General features: G+C 40.4%; 1 protein-coding gene across 2 annotated transcripts; it reads left to right on the top strand.

Moving 5' to 3' along the window:
* Positions 1-875: 875 nt before the first annotated feature.
* On the top strand, positions 876-16,158 carry LOC139546459 (zinc finger protein 271-like). 2 transcript variants are annotated; one of them, XM_071354857.1, is made up of 2 exons: positions 876-2,059; positions 14,040-16,158. In XM_071354857.1, the coding sequence occupies exons 1-2, from the start codon at positions 1,117-1,119 to the stop codon at positions 15,650-15,652; spliced, it is 2,556 nt and encodes an 851-aa protein (XP_071210958.1). In that variant the 5' UTR covers positions 876-1,116; the 3' UTR covers positions 15,653-16,158. The 2 variants fall into 2 exon arrangements, with proteins under 2 accessions (XP_071210958.1, XP_071210967.1); XM_071354866.1 differs by lacking the exon at positions 14,040-16,158 and adding an exon at positions 8,649-10,565.
* The last annotated feature ends 742 nt before the right edge of the window (positions 16,159-16,900 follow it).

The following is a 16,900-nucleotide window of genomic DNA, read 5'->3' as shown; positions in this document are numbered from 1 at the left end:
ATCCACTTTGACCCCCCCAGGTTACAGTTACACCATATTGCTTATCCGAATCAAGGGCATAGGTTTTAGGGGATGATTTTGGGATTGGTACAGGCTCTCTACTTTTAAGATGACCCCCCCCCCCTCCCCTCTACACAAACTGTTTTTATTTTTGTCAAGACCCTTTTTAAAATGGCCCCTCCTATGCACTTGTAGAGAGGAGGGTCTCAGCTGAAGTCCAAGAATACTTGATGTGTTTCTGTCCAGTTGTCCCTCAAACAGGCCTGCAGGAGCACACGTACAATCTGTGAGTGGAACTGTGAAGACTGTCGAGATGGGAGAGTTAACTGTTAACTCGTAATTGTTTATTCCACTTGCTTTGGCAATGCTAACATCAGGAACCTCTACATAATGTCTATACACACCATCATATGTATTTATATTCCGGACTCTGACATTGCTCATCCTAATATTTCTATATTTCTTAATTCCATTCTTTTACTTTTTAGATGTGCATGTATTGTTAGATATTACTGCACTAAGAACATAAGCATTTCGCTACACCAGAAAAACGTCTGATAAATGTGTGCATTTGACCAATACAATTTGATTTCATTTGTTGTTGGTGGAGTGTCTTGGTCAGTTTAGCACAGAAAATGCCACCTTCGTCAACCTGTCAGCTAATCATGCCTAATGGCCTTATTGGCTGTAAGAAAAAATATCTGGTTGTTTTTAAATTACTTATTTTTAAATTGTTTGCCAGAATAAACAATGTCATGAATATTTGTCGAAACTGCGTTACGCACTCCAGTCAACAGATGGCGATGTGAGTATTTCATGTGGTGCTTCTTGCGTGACGTATAATCTAGTGGACGGGACTGGACGCTTCTTCAAAGACCAACAAGGCTACTTATTCAACCATTTCGGTAGCTTGCTAGTCAACATAAACGCGAAACATTGAAGCTCTTTAGACCATTATTGTGTATATTAATCAGTGTTTTAAAGACAATTATGTGTACGTAATAACGTAAAAGTAATTTGCTTGTAAAATTGACCAATTTGTCAAAAAAGGTATACCAGCACCAGGCTAGGCGCAAATGCTAACTAGCTAATGCTAGCTAGCTAACATCCCCGACCATGAGTTCACTAAGTTACTCCCCCCCTGCTAAAGAACAGGTCTGCTGGATGGAGAAAGAAGCTCTGGGTCTGAACATTGTCGTAAAAGAAGAGGATATTACAGTGAAAGAAGAGGAAGAAGCTTTCAGAGTGAAAAGGGAAGAAGAAGAGGCTATCACATTGAAAGAAGAAAATTATGTTACAGTGAAAGATGAGAAAGAACCTTTTGGAGTGAAAGAGGAAGAGGGGACAGAGGCTGTCACAGTGAAAGAGGAAGAGGGGACAGAGGCTGTCACAGTGAAAGAGGAAGAGGGGACAGAGGCTGTCACAGTGAAAGAGGAAGAGGGGATAGAGGCTGTCACAGTGAAAGAGGAAGAGTGGATAGAGGCTGACACAGTGAAAGAGGAAGAGGGGATAGAGGCTGTCACAGTGAAAGAGGAAGAGGGGATAGAGGCTGTCACAGTGAAAGAGGAAGAGGGGGTAGAGGCTGACACAGTGAAAGAGGAAGAGGGGATAGAGGCTGACACAGTGAAAGAGGAACAGGGGATAGAGGCTGACACAGTGAAAGAGGAAGAGGGGATAGAGGCTGTCACAATGGAAGAGGAAGAGGGGGTAGAGGCTGACACAATGGAAGAGGAGGTGGTAGACGCTTTCAGAATTAAAAAGGAGGATGAGGAGGCTATCACATTGAAAGAAGAAGAGAATGTAGTGAAAGAAGAGAAAGAACCTTTTGGAGTAAAAGAGGAAGAGGAGGCTGTCACATTAAATGAAAAGGAGGCTGTTATAATGGAAGGAGTGGAAGAGGAGGCTGTCACATTAAATGAAAAGGAGGCTGTTATAATGGAAGAAGAGGAAGAACCTGTTGGAGTGGAAGAGGAGGCTGTCTCAAAAGAGGAAGACGTTTTGGGAGTAAAAGAAGACGGGGATGAGGAGGAGGACGAGCCTGAAGATCCGAATAACACCAGTGAGTACCGTCTTAAAATAGGGGCACAAGCTATACAGTTCTTGACCTAATGTGGGGGTTTTAAGGGGCATTCTACTGAAGTTCTACACGTGAATATGTTGTTCAGTACTGTAGGAATTGTTAAAGGAGCTAATCTGTGATTGTTCCATACATTTGGGGATTTTTAAAGTAATGATATGTATGCCTTGCTCGAACTTAGACCCCTTTATTCATTATTTAATTTATTAATAAGATTGGGTCTCTGGCATTCCATAGCGAATGCGTTGGATTACTTATGACCAAATCTGTATCACTGTAGCAGCACGTATTCCATGTCAGAATGAATATCCATAGTCAGTATGCAGTGTTTCTTTAAAAGGTCGTCCCTTACACCACCGAGCGGTGCCCAGGAAATACTTAAATCCAATCGTTAGATGCTACCACCTCCCGTGGTATACGTTTGGGCTAATAATTAATTAAAGGGGTCTACGTTTGGCCTAATAAAGGCATATCCATTGATTCTTGGAGACTATAATTTATTAATGCCCAATACATTTAGTTCAACTGTCGTACCCCGTCTGAGGGGTATATTATGTAGCGAGATAGAGTTAGCGAGCTAACTTTGGTCAATTCTGAATTTAACTCATTGAATTGTTTTGCCCTTTGATTGTTAGTGTCTATGGGGTATTGTGTATAGATTGATGAGGAAAATAAATAATTTAATCCATTTTAGAATAAGGCTGTAACATAACAAAATGTGGTAAAAGGGAAGGGGTCTGAATACTTTCCGAATGCACTGTAGTCCGGAAATAAGACAGTATTTAGTTATATTTTCTGAGGTTTAGAGACAAAAGCACTGGTTGTCCCTTCTATTGGCATAGTTTCTAGCCAAGCACACTGGTTGGCATAGTTTCTAGCCAAGCACACTGGTTGCCCCTTCTGTTGGCATAGTTTCTAGCCAAGCACACTGGTTGGCCCTTCTGTTGGCATAGTTTCTAGCCAAGCACACTGGTTGGCCCTTCTGTTGGCATAGTTTCTAGCCAAGCACACTGGTTGGCCCTTCTGTTGGCATAGTTTCTAGCCAAGCACACTGGTTGGCCCTTCTGTTGGCATAGTTTCTAGCCAAGCACACTGGTTGCCCCTTCTGTTGGCATAGTTTCTAGCCAAGCACACTGGTTGGCCCTTCTGTTGGCATAGTTTCTAGCCAAGCACACTGGTTGGCCCTTCTGTTGGCATAGTTTCTAGCCAAGCACACTGGTTGCCCCTTCTGTTGGCATAGTTTCTAGCCAAGCACACTGGTTGCCCCTTCTGTTGGCATAGTTTCTAGCCAAGCACACTGGTTGCCCCTTCTGTTGGCATAGTTTCTAGCCAAGCACACTGGTTGCCCCTTCTGTTGGCATAGTTTCTAGCCAAGCACACTGGTTGTTTGTTCTAAACAGAAATGGTTGCTATGCAGGCTGGCTAACGTGCTTCTCCCTTGCTAGCTAGTTAACACAATCACATCAAACTCTGAAGATGGAATGATAGAAAACCAGATGCAATTTCGTTAAACTTTTTTTCTATTGAATATTCTTTAAATATATATATCCATAATAGTGATGATGATGCTTGATTTCGAGTGGCTCAGAAAAGGTTGCTCTCATCCGGTGATGTTTATTCCCCAAGGCAGGCTGTAGATCGCATTTCTGAATTGCAACATTGTTGCAGAGGTTGGAGAGGCAGATAGTTTGTACAAATGTTGCAAACCAAATGTTAGACTAAAAGCATTGGGTAAAAATGTCTAGATCCTTTTTTCTAGTGGAGATTAGTTTATGATTTGCCTGCCTGGGCTGTGGGACAGACAATCTTTTTTCCGGATGACCCAAACAATCGGAAAGGGGATTCATCAGAGAAAATGACTTTACCCCAGTCCTCAGCAGTCCAATCCCTGTACCTTTTGCAGAATATCAGTCTGTCCCTGATGTTTTTCATGGAGAGAAGTGGCTTCTTTGCTGCCCTTCTTGACACCAGGCCATCCTCCAAAATTCTTTGCCTCACTGTGCGTGCAGATGCACTCACACCTGCCTGCTGTCATTCCTGAGCAAGCTCTGTACTGGTGGTGCACGATCCCGCAGCTGAATCAACTTTAGGAGACGGTCCTGGCGCTTGCTGGACTTTCTTGGGCTCCCTGAAGCCTTCTTCACAACAATTTAACCGCTCTCCTTGAAGTTCTTGATGATCCGATAAATGGTTGATTTAGGTACAATCTTACTGGCAGCAATATCCTTGCCTGTGAAGCCCTTTTTGTGCAAAGCAATGATGACGGCACGTGTTTCCTTGCAGGTAACCATGGGTGACAGAAGAAGAACAATGATTCCAAGCACCACCCTCCTTTTGAACACTCACACCTGTGTTAACGAGAGAATAACTGACATGATGTCAGCTGGTCCTTTTGTGGCAGGGCTGAAATTCAGTGGAAATGTTTTTTGGGGATTCAGTTCATTTGCATGGCAAAGAGGGACTTTGCAATTCATTGTAATTCATCTGATCAATCTTAATAACATTCTGGAGTGTATGCAAATTGCCATCATACAAACTGAGGCAGCAGACTTTGTGAAAATGTATATTTGTTTCATTCTCCAAACTTTTGGCCAAGACTGTATAATGAACAGACTAGGTTTATACGGCTCCTACATGGTGCAACAATACATTATGTCGATGTATATAATGAACAGACTAGGTCTATACTGCTCCTACATGGTGTAACAATACGTCATGTAGATGTACAGTGGTGCAAAAAAGTATTTAGTCAGCCACCAATTGTGCAAGTTCTCCCACTTAAAAAGATGAGAGAGGCCTGTAATTTTCATCATAGGTACACTTCAACCATGACAGACAAAATGAGGGGAAAAAATCCAGAAAATCACATTGTAGGATTTTTTATGAATTTATTTGCAAATTATGGTGGAAAATAAGTATTTGGTCACCTACAAACAAGCAAGATTTCTGGCTCTCACAGACCTGTAACTTCTTCTTTAAGAGGCTCCTCTGTCCTCCACTCGTTACCTGTATTAATGGCACCTGTTTGAACTTGTTATCAGTATAAAAGACACCTGTCCACAACCTCAAACAGTCACACTCCAAACTCCACTATGGCCAAGACCAAAGAGCTGTCAAAGGACACCAGAAACAAAATTGTAGACCTGCACCAGGCTGGGAAGACTGAATCTGCAATAGGTAAGCAGCTTGGTTTGAAGAAATCAACTGTGGGAGCAATTATTAGGAAATGGAAGACATACAAGACCACTGATAATCTCCCTCGATCTGCGGCTCCACGCAAGATCTTACCCCGTGGGGTGAAAATTATCACAAGAACGGTGAGCAAAAATCCCAGAACCACACGGGGGGACCTAGTGAATGACCTGCAGAGAGCTGGGACCAAAGTAACAAAGCCTACCATCAGTAACACACTACGCCGCCAGGGACTCAAATCCTGCAGTGCCAGACGTGTTCCCCTGCTTAAGCTAGTACATGTCCAGGCCCGTCTGAAGTTTGCTAGAAAGCATTTGGATGATCCAGAAGAAGATTGGGAGAATGTCATATGGTCAGATGAAACCAAAATATAACTTTTTGGTAAAAACTAAACTCGTGGTGTTTGGAGGAAAAAGAATGCTGAGTTGCATCCAAAGAACACCATACCTACTGTGAAGCATGGGGGTGGAAACATCATGCTTTGGGGCTGTTTTTCTGCAAAGGGACCAGGACGACTGATCCGTATAAAGGACAGAATGAATGGGGCCATGTTTCGTGAGATTTTGAGTGAAAACCTCCTTCCATCAGTAAGGGCATTGAAGATGAAACGTGGCTGGGTCTTTCAGCATGACAATGATCCCAAACACACCGCCCGGGCAACGAAGGAGTGGCTTCGTAAGAAGCATTTCAAGGTCCTGGAGTGGCCTAGCCAGTCTCCAGATCTCAACCCCATAGAAAATCTTTGGAGGGAGTTGAAAGTCTGTGTTGCCCAGCAACAGCCCCAAAACATCACTGCTCTAGAGGAGATCTGCATGGAGGAATGTGCCAAAATACCAGCAACAGTGTGTGAAAACCTTGTGAAGACTTACAGAAAACTTTTGACCTCTGTCATTGCCAACAAAGGGTATATAACAAAGTATTGAGATAAACTTTTGTTATTGACCAAACACTTATTTTCCACCATAATTTGCAAATAAATTCATTAAAAATCCTACAATGTGATTTTCTGGAGAGAAAAAAATCTCATTTTGTCTGTCATAGTTGAAGTGTACCTATGATGAAAAGTACAGGCCTCTCTCATCTTTTTAAGTGGGAGAACTTGCACAATTGGTGGCTGACTAAATACCTTTTTGCCCCACTGTATATGGATTGATGAGGAATTGAAAAACTGTATGGTTGAAAGAGATGGGGCAAAAGGAGTGGCTAATACGTCTGGCTGTACATCTGACTGGCTTACTTACTGCAAATTGAGAAATTATGTGACCAAACTAGAGGTCGACCGATTCATCGGAATGGCCGATTTAATTAGGGCCGATTTAAAATTTTCATAATTGGTCATCGTAATTTTTGGATGCCGATTACATTGCACTCCATGAGGAGACTGCGTGGCAGGCTGACCACCTGTGCAGCAAGGAGCAGCAAGGAGCCATGGCAAGTTGCTAGCTAGCAATAAACTTATCTTATAAAAAACAATCAATCTTAACATAATCACTAGTTAACTACACATGGTTGATGATATTACTAGTTTATCTAGCTTGTCCTGCGTTGCATATAATCAATGCGGTGCCTGTTAATTTATAATCGAATCACAGCCTACTTCAACGCCAAACGGGTGATGATTTAAGAAGCACATTCGCGAAAAAAGCACTGTCGTTGCACCAATTTGTACCTAACCATAAACATCAATGCCTTTCTTAAAATCAATACACAAGTATATATTTTTTAAACCTGCATATTTAGTTCATATTAATATTTAGTTAATATTGCCTGCTTACATTAATTTCTTTTAACTAGGGAAATTGTCACTTCTGTTGCGTTCTGTGCAAGCAGAGTCAGGGTATATGTAGCAGTTTGGGCCGCCTGGCTCGTTGCGAACTGTGTGAAGACCATTTCTTCCTCACATAATTATGACATTACCTTGAAGGTTGTGCAATGTAACAGCAATATTTAGACTTAGGGATAACACCCGTTAGATAAAATACGGAACGGTTCCGTATTTCACTGAAAGAATAAGCGTTTTGTTTTCGAGGTGATAGTTTCCGGATTTTACCATATTAATGACCTAAGGCTTTATTTCTGTGTGTTTATTATATTATAGTAAAGTCTATGATTTGATATTTGATAGAGGAGTCTGACTGAGCGGTGGTAGGCAGCAGCAGGCTCGTAAGCGTTCATTCAAACAGCAAATTCCTGCGTTAGCCAGCAGCTCTTCGCTGTGCTTCAAGCATTGTGCTGTTTATGACTTCAAGCCTATCAACTCCCGAGATTCGGCTGGCAATACTATAGTGCCTATAAGAACATCCAATAGTCAAAGGTATATGAAATACAAATGGTATAGAGAGAGGGAGTCCTATAATTCCTATGATAACTACAACCTAAAACTTCTTACCTGGGAATATTGAAGACTCATGTTAAAAGGAACCACCAGCTTTCATATGTTCTCATGTTCTGAACAAGGAACTTAAACGTTAGCTTTTTTTACATGGCACATATCGCACTTTTACTTTCTTCTACAACACTGTGTTTTTGCATTATTTAAACCAAATTGAACATGTTTCATTATTTATTTTAGACTAAATAGATTTTATATGCATTATATTAAGTTAAAATAAAAATGTTTATTCAGTATTGTTGTAATTGTCATTATTACAAATATACATATATAAAAATTGGCCAATTAATCGGTATCGGCTTTTTTTCCTAATAAAATACATTTATATTCGTACAAAATGTATTAAATCCTTTTTACAATCAGCACCTTAATTTTCTCTGACATGGTGGAGCTATTGTGCATTCATGTCCTCCTGGGAAACTAGGAAGTGGGAAACTGGGAAACTGGGAAGTGGGAAACTGGGAAACTGGGAAGTGGGAAGTCCGACGTTTTCAAGTGCTTTTAATGTCGAAACAATTCTTCAACCCAATAAGATTGAACATTTAGCTAATAATAAAGTTAGCTAGCTTGCTTAGCATTGACGTTGGTCAAACTAGCCACATTATAAATATTGAGAAGGTTGTCATTGTCAAAAATGGAAAAAGGTCAAAGGTCAGTGGTAAAACGTCACAACTCGAGTAACATTTTCCCACTTGTAATTCCGATTTAGAGGGTCAATCAAGTGAAATTTTCCCACTCGGAACTAGGAGTTTATGATAAGTCCCTGGTTCGAATCCCAGAGCCAACTAGGGGAAAAATCTGTCCATTTGCAAGGCACTTAACCCTAATTGCTTCTGTAAGTCTCTCTGGATAAGAGTGTTGTGCTAAATTAGTCAAATGTAAATAATGAGGTATCTAGTCTGGATTAAACCTCATAAGAAGATAGTTGAATCATATTGAGGTTTCATTTTGGTCTCTCTGTTTAACCAAATACTCTGTCTTTGGCAGGAGAGAGACCAGACTCTTACTCTGACAGCGGGAGTACTTCAGGGGAACCAGACCCAGAGATGCCCAAACCAGTGAAACCACACCACTGCTCCCAATGTGGAAATATATTTTTCTCATCAGGTGACCTGAAAAAGCATAAGAGAACACACTCTGTAGAGAGGCCTTTCCAATGCTCTCAGTGTGGAAAGAGATTTATCCAGTCATCACATTTGAAAGAGCATAAGATAATACACACAGGAGAGAAGCCTTTCCAATGCTCCCAGTGTGGAAATAGTTTTACCCGGTTAAGGGACCTGAATAGGCATAAAGGAATACACACAGGAGAGAAGCCTTACCAATGTTGTCATTGTGGACAGAGTTTTAGGTGGTTAGTGACCCTGAAAACACATGAGAGGACACATACAGGAGAGAAGCCTTTCCAATGCTCCCAGTGTGGGAATGCTTTTACACGGTTAGAGAAGCTGAAAGAACATAAGAGAATTCACACGGGAGAAAAGCCCTTCCAATGCTTGCAGTGTGAAAAAAGATTTATCCAGTCATGGCATCTCAAAGAGCATGAGAGGATACACACAGGGGAGAAGCCTTTCCAATGCGTCCAGTGTGGAAAGAGTTTTATCCGGTTAAGGTACCTGAATAAGCATAAAGGAATACACACGGGAGCAAAGCCGTACCACTGTTGTCATTGTGAACAGAGTTTTAGGTGGTTAGTGAGCCTTAAAACACATGAAAGAATACACACAGGAGAGAAACCTTTCAACTGCTCTCAATGTGGAATTACTTTTACCTTGTTAGGGAGCCTGAAATCACACCAGAGGACACATGATAAAAGCCATACCACTGCTCTCATTGTGGAAAGAGGACATGAAATCACATGATCGAATATAGAGGCTGGGGCCATATTTGCGAACATAAGCAAGCATTTAAAGTTAAATAGTTTTCACACACAAAATGCATATCAGCCAATGAAAAGTGTTGATTTACTTACATGTGACTGACCGCTAATTTGTAGCTGCTCCCATCAGATAACATTAACCCTATGCTAACCTCCCCAGTTGGCAGTGGTTACATCCTGGCACAACTTCTGCCTCAGCCTATCAAATATCTTAGATATTCTATACACCAACCAATGGTATTTCTTAAAATAGGTCAACCCTGGCCATGCGTTTTTAAGGGAAAAAGATAAATCAGGTCCTTACAAAAAAGTTTATCATCGTTAAAAAACAAAGAGCCATATGGATTTATCAAATAGTGTAGCAGTCATGTAGTCTATTACCAGTGGTGGATAAAGTCCCCAATTGTCATACTTGGGTAAAAGTAAAGATACCTTTGTTAGTTTCTAATTTTCAGAGTTAAAACTCAAAGGAGACTATGAAAGCTTAAACCAAGTTTATTCTTCCCAGAGGATCAATGCAGCTGTATTGTTACACCATGTAGGAGCAGTATAGACCGAGGTGCTCATTTTGATATCTGTTTGACTGATTCAGATCTGTAGCAGTGGAGGCTGCTGAGGGGAGGACGGCTCATAATAATGGCCAGAATGGAGTGAATGGAATGGTATCAAACACATGAATGGAATGATATCAAACACATGAATGGAATGATATCAAACACATGAATGGAATGTTTGATGCCATTCCATTCACTCCATTCCGGCCATCATTATGAGCCGTCCTCCCCTCAGCAGGCCATCATTATGAGCCGTCCTCCCCTCAGCAGGCCATCATTATGAGCCGTCCTCCCCTCAGCAGGCCATCATTATGAGCCGTCCTCCCCTCAGCAGGCCATCATTATGAGCCGTCCTCCCCTCCGCAGCCTCCACTGATCTGTAGTAGATGTGAGGTATGTTTTAAATGCTCACTCATAAACATTATGAACTAATCAACGCATGGTTTCCTTTGTACGTCTCAATATAATGTTTTTCTTTAATAAAATAAATGAAAAATATAAGTTTTGTCTGAATTTCTTTTACTTTCCCTCAATTTCGTTACCCACTCCAGTCAGCAGATAGCGATGTGCATCTTTCAGGCGATGCTGCTAGTGTGACGTATAATCTAGTTGACGGGACGCTTCTTCAACAGCTAGTCATCCACCTCCATAGCTTGCTAGCCAACATAGCCAAAACATTGAAGCTGTTTTAAAAGTGATCCCATACAAAAAATAATAATAATTTTGGGGATTTTCACTAAATTATATCCATAGAATGGTCATTTGGAGGAAGGATTTTTGACATATATTTCAAATTTGTATCTAAAAGCATGATTGAGAAATAATTTATAAAAGTTGGAATATTTATGTCATTTTGGCCTTACCCTGGCCTCCTTTTCAAAAGGCAATCAGCAGTTGCTACATCCATTTTTGGACTTAGTATAATGATATACACCCACTGATTGTTGAAGAATATAACTTAGAAATGCCTCATGAGCTTAGTTCATAAACACAAGTAAATGTAAACAAACACTATATAGCCATGAAACATGGTTAAAACAATAATGTTGATAACATGGAGGGTCACTGTGTGCATCCGTAGGTCTATCTAGGAATTTTAGAGTGGTTACATTTCTCCAGCCCCATCCCTTAGCTTTTTACCAAAACAGGAGTGGGAAGACACTTTGTTATTGTCCATACTGATGATGTTTCATCATTAGATGCTACAGTCCTCCTTTAAGTCTCCATAATGTTTCATCATTAGAGGCTACAGTCCTCCTTTATGACTCCATAATGTTTCATCATTAGATGCTACAGTCCTCCTTTAAGTCTCCATAATGTTTCATCATTAGATGCTACAGTCCTCCTTTAAGACTCCATAATGTTTCATCATTAGATGCTACAGTCCTCCTTTAAGACTCCATAATGTTTCATCATTAGATGCTACAGTCCTCCTTTAAGACAACATAATGTTTCATCATTAGATACTACAGTCTTCCTTTAAGACTCCATAATGTTTCATTATTAGATGCTACAGTCCTCCTGATTAATCGGCCGATTTATTTAAAAAAACATTTTTTTATTATATATTTATATATATATATATATATCATACACACACACATTTTTGTAATAATGACAATTGCAACAATACTGAATGAACAATGAACTTTTATTTTAACTTAATATAATACATAAACACACACACACACACAGCTCTGAAGTTACAATGATACTGAAGAGTCTGCTTAGGAGACAAATACTCTCAACTGTTTGAATAAAAATAGAGTTTAAGTTACCTGTGATGAATGTTGAAAACAAAAACTGTAATTTCTATATGCAGGAAATCCTATTTTAATAATGGACATGGTAAGAATTGACGACCAAAGTGCAAGTCATAATTCCCGTGACACCTTCTAGCAAAATCTGAAAAGCTGTTCCTTCATTTACTCCATAGGATATTTTTAGATTCACTTAAAATAAGGTCTGTGTTTCGTGTAGGCTAACACCTTGCCAATTTTATAACTGTGTAGATATCCATAGGACAAGGTAACTCTGATGAATATTGGCTAAATATAAGCGAAGATCATTTTTTTTGTAGAGTGGATTTATGAAAATATGTTGACAAACGTTACCTTATCCTAGTGAGATTTACACGGGTATCAAAACGCCGAGGCGGTTTAAGCCTGCACGAAACACAGACCTTATTTGAAGTAGATCAAGACATTCTCTATGGAAGACATGAATGGTAAAATAACAAAGGAACCCCTTTCAAGTTCATCCGCAAGTTATTACAGGAATTATAACACGTCGACTATTTCTCTCTTAACCATATACCTTTGACTAATCCGGAAACTATCACCTCGAAAACAAAACGTTTATTCCGTTCCGTATTTTATCTAACGGGTGGCGTCCATGAGTCTAAATATTCCTGTTACATTGCACAACCTTCAATGTTATGTCATAATTACGTAAAATTCTGGCAAATTAGTTCGCAAAGAGCCAGGCGGCCCAAACTGTTGCATATACCCTGACTCTGCGTGCAATGAACGCAAGAGAAATGACACAATTTCACCTGGTTAATATTGCCTGCTAACCTGGATTTTCTTTTAGCTAAATATGCAGGTTTAAAAATATATACTTGTGTATTGATTTTAAGAAAAGGCATTGATGTTTATGGTTAAGTACACATTGGAGCATTGACAGTCATTGATTGATTGTTTTTTACAAGATAAGTTTAATGCTAGCTAGCAACTTACCTTAGCTTACTGCATTTGCGTAACAGGCAGGCTCCTTGTGGAGTGCAATGTAATCAGGTGTTAGAGCATTGGACTAGTTAACTGCAAGGTTGCAAGATTGGATCCCCCGAGCTGACAAGGTTAACAATCTGTTGTTCCGCCCCGTTCCTAGGCCGTCATTGAAATAAGAATGTGTTCTTAACTGACTTGTCTAGTTAAATAAAGATTAAATAAAGGTGTAAAAAATAAAAAAATTCATCGGCAAATCGGCGCCCAAAAATACCGATTTCTGATTGTTATGAAAACTTGAAATCGGCCCTAATTAATCGGCCATTCCGATTAATCGGTCGACCTCTAGTTTTAGGGTCTTTAGCCTCCTGAGGTTGAAGAGGTGCTTTTGCGCCTTCTTCACCACACTGTCTTTGTGAATGAACCATTTTAGGTTGTCGGTGATGTGCAAGCAGAGGAACTTAACTTTTGACTGTGGCCCGTCGATATGGATGGGGGCATGTTCTCTCTGCTGTCTCCTGAAGTCCACGGTCCTTAGTTTTGTTGACGTTGAGGGAGAGGTTATATTCCTGGCACCACTCTGCCAGGGCCCTCACCTCCTCCCTTTAGGCTGTCTCATTGTTGCTGGTAATCAGGTCTACCACTGTTGTGTCGTCAGTAAACTTGATGATTGAGTTAGAGACGTGCGTGGCCGCGCAGTCATGGGTGAACAGGTAGTACAGGAGGGGGCATTATTATAGAATAATATAGTAACCAAAAATGTGTTAAACAAATCAAAATATTTTATATTTTAGGTTCTTCAAAGTAGACACGCTTTGCCTTGATGACAGCTTTGCACGCTCTTGGCTGTTGCAGCAGATGACCTCACCGGGTTCCAGTCCTATCAGCTAAAAACATTTTTCACATCCCTAGTTTATACAAACCAAATGTTAGACTACTAGAAGCTAAAGGGTAATAATGTCAAAATATTTTTTCAGAGTGGAGATTAGTTTATAAATTGCCTGGCTGGGCTGATGGGACAGTGGATGTGTAGAATGGAACTGTCAACAGGCATTACCTGTGGATCATCGTGATTAACTAACAGCTATCAACCATTCAGCATTCAAGATCCAAATGTACCATTTTATGAGGGATCTAGTCTGGATTAAACCTCATAGTTTAATCACGTGGCGGTTTCAGTTAGGGCTGTTTAACCAAATACTCTGTTTGTATTCGGCAGGAGAGAGGCCGGACTCTCACTCTGACAGCAGGAAGAGTTCTTCAGGGGAACCAGACCCAGAGACGCCCAAACCAGCGGGACGACACCACACTTCCCATTGTGGAAAGAGTTTTAAGCGGTTATGGACACTAAAAGGGCATGGGAGAACACACACAGGAGAAAAGCCTTACCACCGCTCAGACTGTGGGAAGAGGTTTAGCCAGATAGACAGCCTGAAACGACATGAGAGAATACACACAGGAGAGAATCCTCACCACTGCTTCCAGTGTGGCAAGAGGTTTACCCGTTTATGTTACCTGAAAATACATGAGAGAATACACTCTGGAGTGAAGCCTCATCACTGTTCCCAATGTGGAAAGAGTTTTACCCATTCAGGGAGCCTGAAAAAACACGAGAAAACACACTCAGGAGAGAAGCCCTACCACTGCTCCCAGTGTAGAAAAATATTTAACAGTTTATGGCACCTGAGAATGCATGAGAGGGCACACACAGGAGAGAAGCTTTATCACTGTTCCAACTGTGAAAAGAGTTTTACCCGGTTAGGGAACCTGAGGACGCATGAGAGGGCACACACAGGAGAGAAGCCATATCACTGTTCCCACTGTGAAAAGAGTTTTACCTGGTTAGGGCACCTAAGAACGCATGAAAGGGCACACACAGGAGAGAAGCCATATCACTGTTCCCACTGTGAAAAGAGTTTTACCCAGTTAGGGAACTTAAGAACACATGAGAGGGCACACACAGGAGAGAAGCTTTATCATTGTTCCCACTGTAGAAAGAGTTTTACCCGGTTAGGGCAGCTGAGAACACATGAGAGGGCACACACAGGAGAGAAGCCTTACCACTGTTCCTATTGTGAAAAGAGTTTTACCTGGTTAGGGCACCTAAGAACGCATGAAAGGGCACACACAGGAGAGAAGCTTTATCACTGTTCCAACTGTGAAAAGAGTTTTACCCGGTTAGGGAACCTGAGGACGCATGAGAGGGCACACACAGGAGAGAAGCCATATCACTGTTCCCACTGTGAAAAGAGTTTTACCTGGTTAGGGCACCTAAGAACGCATGAAAGGGCACACACAGGAGAGAAGCCATATCACTGTTCCCACTGTGAAAAGAGTTTTACCCAGTTAGGGAACTTAAGAACACATGAGAGGGCACACACAGGAGAGAAGCTTTATCATTGTTCCCACTGTAGAAAGAGTTTTACCCGGTTAGGGCAGCTGAGAACACATGAGAGGGCACACACAGGAGAGAAGCCTTACCACTGTTCCTATTGTGAAAAGAGTTTTACCAGGTGGGGGAGCCTGAAAAATCATGAGTGGATACACACGCGTGAAAAGCCCTACCAGTGCTCCTTGTGTGGAAAGAGTTTTACCCAGTTAGGAAGCCTGAACCAGCATGAGAGGACACACACAGGAGGGGATAAGACCTATCACTGCTCCCAGTGTGAAAATACTTTTACCCGGTTAAGGCATCTTAATAAGCACGAAATAATACATACACAGGAGGAGAAGACATACCACTGCTCTCAGTGTGGAAAGACATTTTCCCAGTCAGAGGACCTGAAATCACATGAGAGAATAGAGAGGCTGTGTTCTGACTTATGTTTTTGATTGAGAATGTGTTTTTGTTTATGCCAAAACAAAACCAAATTGTATGTATGAAAGCTTACAAAAAAATAATAGGTCTACTTTTAATTTTTTATCGAGACCATATATAAAAATCAGATTTTAACATTTTGTTTTGCTTAGGAACTTTGATTGATTGGATAGTATCAATCCTTAGATGTTCATTTTATGATTTTGGGATATTTTAAAATGTAAAATAATTAAGTAGATTTATTGGAAGTTGCATTTCTCTGTTTTAACCTTAATCTCTTGAATGTAGTTGTTTCATTGCGTACATTTGTGTACTATTCATCAAGCTAAAGGTGTATGAAAATGTGATGACGTAGTTCTGATGACATTAAGTTGTTGACATGAAAAACATTCACTACCTCGTGAAAATGGCCATCAGTATTATTCCACCATGTCAGAGAAAACGCTGGTGCTGATTGTAAAAAGGATTTGATTAATGCAAAATATTGTGTTTGAAAAAAATAAAATGTGGAACACCAATATATAATTATATACATCTACATGATGTATTGTTACACCATGTAGGAGCAGTATAGACCTAGTCTGTTCATTATATACATCTACATGATGTATTGTTACACCATGTAGGAGCAGTATAGACCTAGTCTGTTCATTATATACATCTACGTGATGTATTGTTACACCATGTAGGAGCAGTATAGACCTAGTCTGTTCATTAAATACATCTACGTGATGTATTGTTACACCATGCAGGAGCAGTATAGACCTAGTCTGTTCATTATATACATCTACATGATGTATTGTTACACCATGTAGGAGCAGTATAGACCTAGTCTGTTCATTATATACATCTACATGATGTATTGTTACACCATGTAGGAGCAGTATAGACCTAGTCTGTTCATTATATACATCTACATGATGTATTGTTACACCATGCAGGAGCAGTATAGACCTAGTCTGTTCATTATATACATCTACATGATGTATTGTTACACCATGCAGGAGCAGTATAGACCTAGTCTGTTCATTATATACATCTACATGATGTATTGTTACACCATGTAGGAGCAGTATAGACCTAGTCTGTTCATTATATACATCTACATGATGTATTGTTACACCATGTAGGAGCAGTATAGACCTAGTCTGTTCATTATATACATCTACGTGATGTATTGTTACACCATGTAGGAGCAGTATAGACCTAGTCTGTTCATTATATACATCTACATGATGTATTGTTACACCACGTAGGAGCAG

Source organism: Salvelinus alpinus, chromosome 2 (genome assembly GCF_045679555.1).
Source record: "Salvelinus alpinus chromosome 2, SLU_Salpinus.1, whole genome shotgun sequence".
Classification (NCBI taxonomy): domain Eukaryota; kingdom Metazoa; phylum Chordata; class Actinopteri; order Salmoniformes; family Salmonidae; genus Salvelinus; species Salvelinus alpinus.
Note: the sequence above shows the minus strand (reverse complement) of the source record. Positions and strands in the feature narration are given on the sequence as shown.